General features: G+C 35.8%; 1 protein-coding gene across 4 annotated transcripts; it reads right to left on the bottom strand.

The window, feature by feature from the left end:
• Positions 1–782: 782 nt before the first annotated feature.
• Positions 783–12,626, bottom strand: LOC114281039 (large ribosomal subunit protein eL20z). Of its 4 annotated transcripts, XM_082886419.1 has the most exons (6): positions 12,108–12,462; positions 11,372–11,745; positions 4,879–4,954; positions 2,533–2,647; positions 1,497–1,552; positions 783–1,058 (listed from the first exon to the last, which is right to left on the bottom strand). In XM_082886419.1, the coding sequence occupies exons 2-6, from the start codon at positions 11,382–11,384 to the stop codon at positions 1,043–1,045; spliced, it is 276 nt and encodes a 91-aa protein (XP_082742545.1). In that variant the 5' UTR covers positions 11,385–11,745; positions 12,108–12,462; the 3' UTR covers positions 783–1,042. The 4 variants fall into 4 exon arrangements, with proteins under 4 accessions (XP_082742545.1, XP_028079278.1, XP_028079283.1 ...); XM_028223477.2 differs by lacking the exon at positions 11,372–11,745 and having other exon boundaries at positions 12,108–12,626; XM_028223482.2 differs by lacking the exon at positions 11,372–11,745 and having other exon boundaries at positions 1,473–1,552; positions 12,108–12,624.
• Between the last annotated feature and the right edge of the window lie 2,408 nt (positions 12,627–15,034).

The following is a 15,034-nucleotide window of genomic DNA, read 5'->3' as shown; positions in this document are numbered from 1 at the left end:
GTTGGTCGGAATGTAGATGTGGTAATATATATATATATCTTTGGTGGGTTGGCACTGTAAAACTTTAATCTTGTTCAAGAGACCGTCGGTGGGTTGGGATAATGCAGTCAGTGGAGGGGGGGGGGGGAGAGGGGCAGTGGGTGTGCATGCCTTTGGAGTAGAGATAATTGCAATAGGGATAATTTTGGTATTAAGTTGGGGGTTTAAAGACATTTTAAATAATTTGAATTTTATAGGGAGGGATCCAAAGTAAAAATGTAGGGACATTTAGCACTACTCTTTCTAAAACAATTTCTCCCCCTCCCTCCCCCCTCAAAAAAAAAAAAAAGACCCAAGAACATTTGAAGTAGTAGTTGGAGAATGTGTTTTGAAAATAATCTTGATCAAGAGACCGTCGGTGGGTTGGGATAACGCAGTTGGTGGAATTGGGGAGGGGGGGGGGGCGGCGCATGCCTTTGGAGTAGAGGTAACTGCAATAGGGATAATTTTGGTATTAAGTTGGAGGTTTAAAGAAATTTTAAATAATTTGAATTTCATAAGTGGGAGTTCAAAGAAATGAGGGGTCCAAAGTAAAAAAATACAGATATTTCTCCAAAATAAATAAAAATTAGTAAAGATGTTCTAAACGAACACAATAAATACCCCTCTACACCCACATGTACAAGAATTTTTCCATAGAACAAAACCCTAGCCTTCCTAGAGTGTCGATACACGGGAACGAAAGTACATAGTAGAAACAACCAATAACACCAATCATTTGGATTAATATTCGACTAAAAACGAAAAAAATGTGGTTCTGCATTTATTTTATTTATTAATCAGAAACACAGTGACTGTGATGATGCATCAATGTGAACACCACTTAAACTTCAAGATTGCCTTCACAGTTAAATGAAACATCTCCCCAAGAATTTTTTTTTTTTAAATTTTACAATAAAACAGATATTTTTGAGATTTTGACCGGGAATATACAACCACCTTAGCAGTCTGGATCCAACTCACCAGGAATGAGTTGCCTTTGTCACACCAAGACTAACCGCAATCATAGCAAGAAAAGCCTGCATGTATTTAAACATAAAATTCAATGAACACGCTTAAAAGTTTTCCACTTTTAATAACAAAATAAAGAAAAAAGAATTTATTTCATTAGTTAAAGGAAGAGATCAAGCAATTCCATGAGGTAAAAATCAGGGATCGAATTGATAGATCTAATGAAGGAAAAACAGAAGCTATCAAATTACTATCGATATACAAAAATACAATACTATTTCAATCACCAGGGCAGCACTACCTCATAGTATTTTATTTATTAATCAGAAACACATAGTGACTGTGATGATGAAATCAATGTGAACACCACTTAAACTTCAAGATTGCCTTCACAGTTAAATGAAACATCTCCCCAAGAATTTTTTTTAAAATTTACAATAAAACAGATGTTTTTGAGATTTTGACCGGGAATATACAACCACCTTAGCAGTCTGGATCCAACTCACCAAGAATGAGTTGCCTTTGTCACACCAAGACTAACTGCAATCATAGCAAGAAAAGCCTGCATGTATTTAAACATAAAATTCAATGAACAAGCTTAAAAGTTTTCCACTTTCAATAACAAAATAAAGAAGAAAAGAATTTATTTCATTTGTGCAAGGAAGAGATCAAGCAATTCCATGAGGTAAAATTCAGGGATCGAATTGATAGATCTAATGAAGGAAAACAGAAGCTATCAAATTACTATCGATATACAAAAATACAATACAATTTCAATCACTAGGGCAGCACTACCTCATAGGATAGGACACAACATACCACCAAAATTTAATCATTTGGTGGCCAGTAATGACCACTTGATTTCAAAGTCTACATATACAACTTGGAAGTAAATCCACATTATTTGGAGGTGCTTATGGGCCGAATATTGCAGGTGAAACAAAGAGGACAACCAAAACAAGAGAGAGAGATTGCTGCATATAGTTTGCAAAGCGCATAAGAAATGAGAATTGCAACAATTTCCTTAACAATTTCTATAATTAAAAGGCATTTAACTGTTATTGACATCCAAAACTCTAATTTGAAAAATCTTTTAAAAAGTCATTCAGCTCATGAACGCCTTGCCAAGTATGCAAGCCACATGCACACAACAATGATTATTACGTCTTTTTTTTTTCTTCTTTTTTTCCCCCCAACAATGATTATTACATTTTTTTTCTTTTTCTTCTTTTTTATTCCCCTTTACCTGTGAAGGTGATAATCAACCATCCAGTGCATCTCTAAATCATAAATTGTACAATAAATTAGATAATATGGTACAATGTAAGTTAAATCCAAGACACATTGCTCTAGAAGACACATTGCCCAAGTCTCCTACACACAATAGCAGCTTTTGAAAGGAAATAACAAACACTGGAGCTATAGAAGGAGGTCCAAAATCACCGTTGAGAACTTAGAACTATGAACTAAAACAAACAGAAGTATGATCAGAGCACAGCATTAACATAACATAAACGAATTGGTGGATAATGAAACACTTACAGCTAACGTGCATGCGATAAGTCCTGGTTTTTCTCGGTAATCAGCCCGGACACAAAGTAGAATAAAAGCTCCAATGTACCAGGGAATGGCACCCAAAAAGAAACCAATTATAAACCTTGAAAAAAAAATTCAAAACAATACAATCAATCACACCAATTAACAAACACATCTAACTATACATGTAAGATCAAACATTCTTAAACAGAACATAAAACTAACAAATTTTATCAATTGGAATAATTTTCTAAACCTCATACGATTGATTTCCAACAATCAGTATCTGTTTCAGGGTTTATCTTTATGATTGAATTTCTGTATTTTCTTTTCTCTCTCCAGTAATATATTTCTCATTATAATAATAATATATTAAAACTTTGTTAGACATTTTGACCTGGAAAAATCATTAGTCATATTACTACCATTTCATGTTTAATTTAATCTTGTTCCATGCTAAGTAAATTATAGGCCACCTTTCGTTATAATAAATACAAATATACCGTCTAGCATTATTTGCACGAACTGGCTGCCTTAGAGTGAACCCATGTCCTCGTGCTCACCAAACAATGACTCCAAGAGCGTTATCATTGTCATCAACATAATTCAACCAAACTCCAGGTTTCAATCAATATAGACCACTTAAAAAATCACACATTGCTCTCGTTAGGCTTGAATTGTAGAAGATAATCTGTCTCCAATCAGCAAAGACAGCAATAACGTGGACTTACATAACTTAAATGGTTAGACTTGATTAAAATAATTCAAAGTAAAAATTCAATGAAGGAAAAAATAGCAAGAGGAAAGCTACTGCCAATCACTGAAGACGGCACTGCTGATGTAGACTTGTGTATCCTAAATTACTGGAATTAGAAAAAATAATTCAACAAATAAAAAGTAACTAAAGGATAATTACTTCAATCCATTCTTTTTCCCCACCTCCTCTCCATGCTTATAATCGACACATGGCATGCATGCTGGAAGCATAGGCACATGGAAATATTTTTCTAGCACCTTTCCATTTAAATGTAAACTAGGACTAGGGTTGTGCTTGTAATCCGCCAACCCATCCAAACTGGCCCACCCGGCCGACCTGAGCTCTTATGGATGATTTCAACAACCAGTATGGTCGGCTGCGGCTTTTTGCTATTCAATTTCACGATTTCACAGTCGGAAACGGATATAAGCAATTCACACCCGAAAAAATCCGACCTGACCGAATAAATATTGATGTATATTAATTTTTTATTGCCTTGGTCTTATCAGTTCACAGTCTGTCTCTGTCACACACACTATTCCACTTCATCCCACTTCCCACAGTAATACTCTCTCTCTCTCTCTCTCTCTCTCTCTCTCTCTCTCTCTCTCTCTCTCTCTATGTCTCTCTTCATTCTAGGTGTGTTATTGTCCAGAAGCATTTACACTCGCCTCTCTCTCTCTCTATATATATATATATATATTCAAAGTCCCATTTTCCATAAACCCTAATAACTCTGAAAAATGAAGAGACACTGCTATCTCTCTTTATTCTCAGATTTGGTCTCTTCATTTTTCTCCTCTTTTTCTCTCTTTGAAATTTAAACACATACTGATCTCTCACTCTCCCTTATATCGTTTCTCTCTTTTTCTTCCATCTTTGATGTGGCAATGGTGACGATGATTGATGGGGTGGCTTCCATGAGCGGCAACAACGGCGCCGATGAGTGATGAGTAAAGGTGATGATGGCGATGGAAGTTCCCTCTCTCGTATTTTTCACCTCTCTATTTTTACTTTCTTAGCTCTGTATATATATATATAAATATGTGAGTTCAAGGTTTCTTTATTATGAAATCCCAATTTTATTTTTCATATTTTTTTCCATCTCTTTCTCTACCGGGTGTTCGAAATCGATTGAACCGACCGCTAAACCGAGGTCTTTAATTCGGTCGATTCCGAAACGTGAGTCAGTCGATGATGGATGGTTGCTTTATTGAACCGATGACATCGGTTTGGATGACGGGCTAAGGGTATACCTGAGCCGAACCGACCCGTGCACACCCCTAACTACGACGACTCGGGTACAAAGGCCAAATGCAAGTGTGAGGTGTTAGATTCATCTAATTTCCAAATCTTTTGACGCAATACATGGTTCAATTATCAGAGTATTCAATTCCCCGTCATCTCAATATCAGGGTAGAGAGTGCATGTCACAGTGGCTAATTGTCAGAGTGTATATATTCCTCCATCTCAACATCTTGGTAGGGGTTGCTACATCGAGGATAGTTATTATCATTATTGTGGACAAACAAAGGAAAGTCTTGGTTAAAAAAAAAAAAATGAAATCAGTTGGTATTAAATCACTTTGAACTTACAAGAACCAGCCAATCCCAATCCCACAGCAAGGAAGGCGATGCTCTCCCATGGGTCTCCCATCAGCAACAGCATAACCTAGAGCAACACCAAACCAATATAAAGAATATAGAGGACGGAAAACATTACATATAGAACACATTTTTATATACACATATACATCATGTTCACACATATACATCATGTACATATGCACCAAAACAAGTTCACTCTGTCCTCAAAATTTTCGTAGTGCATTCACAATAATAGTCATACTAAAATGTTTCTAAATCAAATTCCTTAAACTATAATCCTTTTCCAATTCTCAAACGCTTCTTACACCAAGTCCTGTCAATGCCTAGAATTTTTTTGTAGAAAACCCTAACCCTAGAAACTTCTAATACTATTCCTTCCAATATAAACTCTGAAAGTTCTATCTTTCATAAATTTTTTTCATAATGCCAATAGACTGCTAAAAGGAACCACCCTGCATGAATCATGTTGGCAGGTTTACGAGTATTTTAGTACCATTCTATAGAAAATTACATAACAAGCTTAAAAGAATAGTCAAATTTCAAACATTACGTCTCAAAATATAAAAGTAAAAAAGCAGCAGAAGCTAGTTAATAGTGACTATTTCTTTTTCTGGAAAAGAAGGCTATGTCATTTGGAATGCTCCGACCTACTAAACAATGGTTTTACATCTTAGTTAGAGCAGCTTTGCATATAAAGAAGAGCACTTGTTATGTTTACTTTTCAAAAGATTTCAGTAGATGGAGAAATGAACTAGTCTTCAATGTGTCATGCAAAAAATAGCTCCACGACTTGTGTTACAATTACTTTCTCAGAGGACGAAAGTTTGAATTTTGATCATTTTATGTTCATTTCATCTTTCACAACCACAACCAACATCCCCCTTATGATTATGAATACTATTCAAGAAAGAAGAAAACATGACTCCAATCTAATCCAATCACACCAAATAATCAAAACAAATTACACTGCTAACAAACGAAGCCCAGTGTGATAGCCCCATCACGTAGTATACCTTTATCTATTTAATTTTGAAAGTTAATTATGTGTTTGATGTGTAATTTGTATGCATATATGTTCATTGATGAAGTATCTGTTGTGATTTCTGCTTTAGATCTAAAATTGAAGGCCTTAATGACTTTAGAAACCAAAATGGACAAGTTTAATTAGGACGGCATAATTTTTAGAACTTTTTGAGAAGTTTGATTAAAATTTGATTCAATTTAATTAAATTAAGTTTTGTTTAGTTAGCCTTAAGTTCTAATTAATTAGCTTAATCCCTAATTAGTATATTAAGTTAATCAACGTGTATATATATGATAATAGAAGAGTTTAGACACATTCTTGAGCTCAAAATCTGCTAGAGGAGAGCTTTAGATAGAGAGACTCCATTTTAGAGAGAGCGTGAGCTTGTTCTTGAAGATTTTGCTAGGAGATTGATTAACTAAGGAGAGGAACTCAAAATTTTGCTTAATTGAGCTAATTACAAGACTCTAGATAAGTGTTTGGCTCTTAATTCATGAATTAGAGTCACCTAACATGTGAATTCAAGAAGATAATGAGCTTAAGCTCAAGAATTGAGTTAGAAGTCGATGAATTGGGAGCTAGAACATACATACATGAATAATTCTGTGTAATTTCAACATGTTGAGCATGATTTTATTTATCTATGTTTGAATTAGAAGTTATATCATGCATGCACCCATGGTTTAAAGAGTTTCGAAGTCAATTTCATGTTTTTAAGGTAGTAGAAGTAGAATTTGAAACAAGTTCATTCATGCATGAAGATTTGAGTTCCAATTATGAAGAATTTATGAAGTTTTGAGTATAGGGTTTAAAATTAGTCTTGTGTTCATGTTTTGGAGGTATATTCATGGTTTAGAACATGTCATGCAAGAGTTTTTGGCTTTAAAATCAAGTTTGAAGCATTTTTCTTCATGTTTGAAAATTCCGAATTCGGCCCCATCAAAGTCATTGCTTGAGCACACAAAGAGGGCTTCTAGTATTTTTGCAAAGCATTGCACATCGCTCGAGTGACTTCAACTTTCATTGAACTTGGCTCGAGCGACCATCAAGCCTAAAATTCGAGCATCCAGTACTTTTGCAGACTATGCAGACTGCTCGAGCGAACTATCCTGTTTTAGCATATTTTGAAAAGTTATATTCAGTTCATATCTTCATCCTCACTTCCTTCTGAGCATTCTTAGCTATGAAATAAGTCTCATGATTGACTTAATAAGTAAGAATTGGACATAAAGAAATTGATTAAGAAAGGAATGATTCGATTAGACAATGTGCTTCAATGTGTGTATATGTTTGTGTGTTATCTAGGTTGATCTACGAAAAAGTGACAACAAATTAATCGCTGTGAGTAATATCTTAGTAAAAATAATTTTATATATGTTATTTTCTAAATATTTCCAATGTGGTAAGCTTTTCTGAACTTATGATTTTGTGGTATGAATGAAATTCTACCTGTTCGATCAACATGATATCTGTTAATGGGAATGAATAAGTGCGAATATGTGAAATGGACCCAAGGTCGTTCTGTGTACCTAATAAGATGAACCCAAGGTTGTTTTAATCATCTACTAAGTTTGAAATATCTGTTATGTGTTAACCAAATGGTTATTATACAGCTATAATTGATTGGATCCAAGGTCATTCCGCTAAGTGTAATGTGTTATGTTATGTACTTCTATATATGTTGAACCAGAGATCGTTCTAGCAAGTTTTGGACCTGAGGTCATTTTGCCATGACAAGAAATTGAGTATGAGAATAATTATAAGGCAAACTTCACTTTACCCCCTTATGATTTGGACTGCGTGCGGATCACCTCCCTGACATTTGGAAATCACACTAAATTGAAGTGCACAATTAACACCGTTAATTGCAGAAGTAAAAAGGCTATTTTGCCCTTATATATATAACCCTCATTTACCATTCCTCATTCAACAGTCGTGCATTTGAGAAGAGTAAAGGTTATCTGGAGAGAACTTAGGGTTGCCACCAGGGTTGTTAAAATCGAGATCTTACGTTGGATCGTTGGAGATGTTTATAGGATCGGATCGTAGAATCGGATCGAGAATCGTAAGATCCTACCAAAAAAGACAAATTACATAATAATTTAATTTAAATTAATATTTCTTAAAAAGTATACACAAAATGAGCCTATATTCTATTGAAAAGAAGTGAAAATATTGTGAAAAATATAATACTCCATGTAAAATGTACATATAATATTATACAATAGAAAACTCGATGATAAAAATTTTGTATTTCATCAAAAAATGTGAAGAATTCTATAACAAAATACTTTACAATCTACAATAATGCATAAAAAGTAAAGAAAAAATATTTAACAAAATTGAATAGGAAAATAGATCAAGAACTCAAACGAGTAGCTTAACCGAATGATAAGATTTGTCGTGGGCATCCCTGGTGGAGCGGATTCGAATTACAAAAATAATCTCTCTAAAAATTGGGATAAAGTTGCAATTATCTTACCCTCTTTAAACTCCGCTAAAGCTAAGTTTGTTTTTCTGACTGGTTAATTTTCTTAAATTACCACAATATTTGAAGGTTTGTTTCCTAATTTATTTTTCTTAGTCTATTTGATTCAATACTACTTAATTTTTATTATTTATTTTGACCACATAAATTGATATTTAGACAGCAAACATAAAATTTACAATAAAATATATCATGCAATACAAAACAAGACTTGTAAATTGAATCGGATTCAGATTGGGATTCCACAGTCCTATAAGATCCCATTACCAGGATCGAAAGATCCTACTTATAAGGCATTTTTTAGACGATCCGGGTCGATTGTACTCAAATGAATCGTAAAATTCGGATCGGGATTCTAATAACCATGGTTTCCACGTATGAAATTAGGGTTTTGATTTAACAAATTAATTTAAACAACATAATTTCCATCAAAACATGTAAAGAAACATAGTGACAAGTTCAAAAGCTTACTCTTTCCAAGAGGAAATTGTTAATTAGAACTGCAAGCACTTCAAGGAATAACTATCCAGAACCACAAACCCCCAAAATATATGGATTTGCCAACACCTACACATGAACTTACTTGCATGTATCTATATGCATACCTATGTTGAGGTGAAATTTGTGGACGATTTCACATTCTTGAATTCCTCTTATGTGTCGGTACTTTGGCAACTTGAATTTGTGAAAATGCAGAAGTTTTACTTTGAGAATAGGACAAAGAATGCTACTAAAGATGTAAATAACATGAAATTCAAGAAACCCAAGTACTTGTCCATGTTGAATCACCTCTGGTTCTACTTGCCAAAGATGTACCCAAAGTTGCACCGAATTCTCTTCCTTGATGATGATGTTGTAGTTCAGAAGGATTTAACAACTTTATGAAAAATTGATATGGGTGGGAAGGTAGTTGGGGCTGTTGAGACCTACTTTGGGTCATGGCCAGGCTTTAACGATCGGCCATGACCTTAGCGACTGGACAATTAGCAAAGATATATATATATATAAATTACAGTATCTATGTTTATGTATGTATTTGTAAAATATAATTATATGAAAAATAAGTTGAAAAGATTGTGTAGTTTCTTTTCTAATTTTTATAGATCTAATAATCCTTTTTATCTCCTCCTTTTACCTCTCTTTTTTTTTTTTTTTTTTTTTTTTTTGAGTAGAGGTTTACAGATCTTGATATTGATGATGAAGATGATGGAAGACTTTGAAAATTGATGATGATAATAAAGATGAGAGCATTTTAGTCATTTACTTCTGAGGGAAAACTATCTTTTCATACCCATTTGCACACTACGCGCATGTCATGCACAGGCTGTTATGTTAGATGGAAATGCTAACTGTGCACTTCAATCCAGTAACCAAATGGGGTTTAAGTGGTAATTTCTAAATGTCAGGGAGGTAATCCGCACCCAACCCAAACCACAAAAGGGTAAAGTGAAGTTTACCCATAATTATATTAAATATCAAAACTCATTCATGTAACCTTTTTACTCCGATGCTATTCACTGGGATTTAACCCACTTCATTGTATATATATATGTTGGTGAGCAACGGGATGTCCAGCATTAGAGAAGTCCAGTGATTACCCAGATTTTGTGATGTCAACCATGGAGCACCTCTCGGAAGAGGCTTTTATCTTTTTGTTTTTGATGGTCATGTTTGACCTCGCTTCATATTTATTGTTTAGGTTTTGTAAGACAATAACTTGTACTTGTGAATGACTTCTGGATATATGTACATAATTGGATGTGAGTTATTGACGTATAAATGTATTTGTTTGTTCCATATATACATAGCTCATTGGACAATGTTCTATTATTTGCTTCCGCTTCTAGCCTCATATACTTAATTATGATTTGAATTCTATCTGAGGCCGTAGATAATCTCATGATTACTAGTTAGTTATGATCCAAACCTCAAGGAGCGGGTTCAGGTCATGACAACCAATGTCCAGAATATAATTGGTGTACAATAAGGCTGACGAGATCAATCAAAACCATTTTCTCAAACTTCCAAAAATCAGTCCTATACATGGGGACTTCGTAGTTACAACTTACACCAACAATGTCGAAAAATGAAAGCATGTCTATCACTAATGTAGTTGCTCCAAATATGGACCACTTAATTACATTATATATGGTGAGAGATATCAGTTAAAATCCCCCGCCCAAAAGATTGCCAAATGCAAAGTATAATTACTTCTTCATCATCGATTGTAAGATCGGGCCTCGTGTACAAGGTAACAAAAAGGCTCCTTTGTAATGTTCTTTGATCTTTCAATATTATACTAATCTTTCCAAGTTAAGAACAAAAATATATATATATATATATATATGAAGTGCTTCTGTTAGAATCCAAAACTAGTTAACCCTAAGAGGTTGGTTGAGCGGTAAAAACTGAAGGATAAGATCCAAGGTCTCGAGTTCGAGTCTTCCAATGAGCCATTGGAAGTTTGCCTGGTCGTTAACTTGAAGGCCTCCAAGGATTAGTTCTCGGCTATCTAGTTACGAGGTAACTCAAGCCCCAATTGGGCTATGTTGGGCCGGAGATACCCTGTATTTAAAAATAAAAAAAAACAGAAAAAAAAAAAGTGTATCCAAGACTAATTTGTGCATAATAATGGCCTTGCTAGTTGATAGGATATTATGGGCATTGGGCTCATAGACATGCCTCCTAAATACCTCAAAGGTCATATAGTTGTGCCACATCGATTTTGTATGTATCAGGCCACTAGGCAGCTATCTTCGTTATTGTTACAGAGATTCCACTCATTGTGTTAGTTCCCATATCTCTAGTAAAACAGGATGTCACTTAGCCTGTAAGGAAATTTTTTGCTCTGCCCATAATCTAAAAGAGCAAACCAACCTATTCAGAGGCTGTTAGAATAAGTTGGATAATTAAATAAATCCAAATTTCCCCAAAAGGGGGCCAGCCAAAATATGCAGAATTGACCAAACCTGGCAAATACATTGCACACAAGATAATCCATGAGTAGCGACATCAGGCAAAGTGATTGCCCCCTCAAAAAATCCTGCCAGTCTAACTGAAATATAAAGTCAGCCAGTTACCATTAAATACTCCATAGATTAAATTAAAATATATCACTTAAAATAATCACCAAAACCCATTAGTCACTATCGTTGGCCAAAGAGCGAATTCACTGCCCAGTAAAAACCAAGAAACAACAAAAGGAGAGAACACACATATAAGTCAATCAGGGTAAGCCAAGTAAGCAAGACTCCCCCAAACGCGCACGCCGGCAAAATGTATGTAGCCTTTCCCCCCTTTTTTCAGAGGCACTAACGACAAGTCTTCCACTTGGATTGCCAAACTGCCATTTAATCCAGGTAGCTAATTCATTTCATATATTTTATACACACGCGTCATACAAATATATAATTGCATATACATGCATATATGATATATCTTATTCGATTTCGAATTCATTTCACATATTTTATACACACACGCGTCATATAAATATATAATTCCATATACATGCATATATGAAATATCTTATTCAATTCGATTCCACTATCTTCTTAAAGTGATTGCCCACAAAATCAACCATCCGCTAGTAACATTTCAAAGAACAGGATACAAATTTTACATGAAAATCTAAAATCTGATCAAAGGAAAGTAAATACATATTTATATATGAATGTAAATTTTTCAGAGAGAGAGAGAGAGAACCTGGAACGGTTTGGTAACCGAGAGAATAATAAGGAGGATGAGGAATCGCGGAGGAGCCGGCAGGAGGGGCGGGCTGAGGAAAACCCATGACAGCGTGAGGCGGCGGAGGATAGTAGTTCGCGACGCCTTGAAACGTCCCGTAGTAATACTGCGGCGGCGGCGCCGACGGCTGCTGACCGCCGACTACGGCGGCGAAGCCTCTGCTCTTCCCTCCTTCACTCATCTCTCTCTCTCTCTCTCTCTCTCTCTCTTATTGAGGTTAGGGATTTCAAGAACGACGATCGATGGATGAAACTCTTGCGGTGCTGTCAGTTTTGTTCTGACATTTGGCCGCTTTTCCGTTTCACCTATGCTTATGGACCGACCCAAACCAGGAATACTCTTTTTATGGGTTGATCCAAAACCAAAACCGCTACCAACGGGCCGAGCCGAGTTTCACGGAGCTTGAGATTCGCTTGTTTGCTCTCGTTTGCTGAACTCGAACCCGATTCAGTAATTAATTGAGCTTCAACTCACCTCTTGATAATATTTTTTTATTATTTATATTATTTAATAGATAAATAATATATTTATGTAATTATTTATATATAATAGTATATTGGGGAAATTATCGGTAAATTCTAAATTAAGAAATGATGATCTATTTAGTCTTATATTTTTTTTTTTATAAACCATTTAGTCCTATTTAATTGGTAAGGAATATTTTTTTTTATTTATTTGACATGGATCGAGTTTACACATTTACCCTTGTTATGATTTTGGTAGATTCTTTTTTGCTCATTTGTGGCTAATGATTGCGAGGGTAACGTTTTACATTTTTCATTTTTGTGTGTTTGATTTCTGTAGAGTGATATACAGTGGATGAGTTTCAATTGCTGATATTGTTTTCTTGTAATGTGAGAATCAATTTTCTTTTTCTGTGAAACATCACGACATACCACATCACACACTAAGCATATTACGACGTGTCTAATATAAATCAGAAACATTACGAAATGAAATACCATACTACAAGACACACACTTACAATACACAACATATTTCCACATTGAACATATTGGTACAACACACAAGAAACATAATCACGTATCTGTCGATCTCACTCTAAACCAACATACATAACTAATGTCAGGACACAAAACCCCGTTGCCTGCATTGGATGGATGATGTTAACAACACCCACATGTATAAACTAGCACAACAACAAAATGCACATCCTATATCCAAACAGGACATTATTCTGACTATAAATACACACAACAATATCAAAATATCCCTTCCATCATAAACTAATAGATAACTCTGACCATTAACATTTAATATACTGTTAGCATGTTAGCATATTATATTATTATCTGAGTTATTGGTTTGTAATCTATGCCCTCAGGGCTCATCTTGTAATTGTCTCATCTTGTAATTGTTACAAACCCTAATCTTCATCTATATAAATAGGGGATGATATCTTATCAAACCCTAAGCTGATTACTCAAGCTTCATGGTATCAGAGCAGAACCTCTAGGGTTTCGGCTCACCCTTGTTGGTCGACCTTTGCACCAACTACACTCTAGGGTTCGAAAACTTACCTAGGTTGATCATCTGTTACGTCGATCAGCAGCTCGTCGATCTCTGCTTCGTCTTCATCACTCAGTCGTCGTCGTCTCTACTTCGCCTTCCTCTGTCGATCGTCACTCAGCCGTCTCTCATCGTCGATCTCTGCTTCGTCTTCATCACTCAGTCGCCGTCGTCTCTATCTCGCCTTCCTCTATCGATCGTCACTCAGCCGCCTTCCTCTATCGCCTTCGTCACTCAGCCGCCTTCCTTAGTCGATCTCTTCAACTCGTCGACCTTCCTCAGTTCATTGATCTCCTTCTCTAGCTCTAGCATACTCTCATCTCTATTCGGTATACCTATGTTGTGTATAAACACCATACCAATACATATAAATGAATAACTAAATAAATAAATTAAAAAAAAACAAAATGGTTTCTTAATTTTGTTATGCTTTTATAGTGGTCATTGTGCCTGTTCTTTCACCACCACCTTCCGAGTTTGTGATTGCCACTAGTTTTGTTGTAGGTTCAGTAGTATAGTATCCATGAAAGATTCCACCAGTGTGTCCCGTACTTCTCAAACACCGAGGAGTGAGAGTCCTATCATACCTACTACCATGACTGAGAACCCCAACCTTAGTCTAAAAATCACCACCTCTCTATTTAATGGTCAAAACTACCTAGCATGGTCTCAAAGTTTGACTATATTTTTGAAGAGCAGAGGGAAGATGGGGTATGTTAATGGCCGGATACAGACACTTAGTACCACTGACTCGGGTTATGACCAATGGGAGATTACCAACTCTTTGATTATGGGTTAACTTATTCATTCGATGGTTCCTGACATTGGTGAGGGCTACTTGTCTATGGAGGCTGCCCAGGATGTTTGGGATGTTGTGGCTGCCACCTATTCCCGCAAAGGGAATTTTTCACAGGCATTTGAGTTGCGCCGCTCTATTGAAAGCTCACTTCAGGGGGAGCAGACTATTCTTCAGTATTTCACTTTCCTCACCAACGGTTGGAAACGCCTTGACCACCTGCAAGACTATAAGCCTGTTTGCCCGGCTGATTCTGTCGAGTACAAGAAGTTCATCGCACAGGAACGGGTCTTTAAATTTCTAGCAGGCCTAAATGTGGAGTATGATCCAGTTAGGGGTCGAGTTCTTGGTATGGACACTCTTCCTTCACTTCAGGAGACATTTGCCTATGTACAGAATGAGGAGAGTCGTCGGTCTGCTATGATATCCCCTGTCTCTACTGACCGCTCAACATTACTGTCTACTCCTCGAGATGGCGTCAGCCTGACTCCCATCCCTCCTTCTGTTGCTAAGGAGTCTGTATTCTGTGATTATTGTAAGTAGCCGCGGCATACTCGTG

The sequence above is a fragment of the Camellia sinensis genome, chromosome 9 (assembly GCF_055761805.1).
Source record: "Camellia sinensis isolate YWXY chromosome 9, ASM5576180v1, whole genome shotgun sequence".
Classification (NCBI taxonomy): Eukaryota; Viridiplantae; Streptophyta; class Magnoliopsida; order Ericales; family Theaceae; genus Camellia; species Camellia sinensis.
The sequence above is the reverse complement of the archived record's forward strand: the minus strand, read 5'-3'. Positions and strand labels throughout refer to the sequence as shown.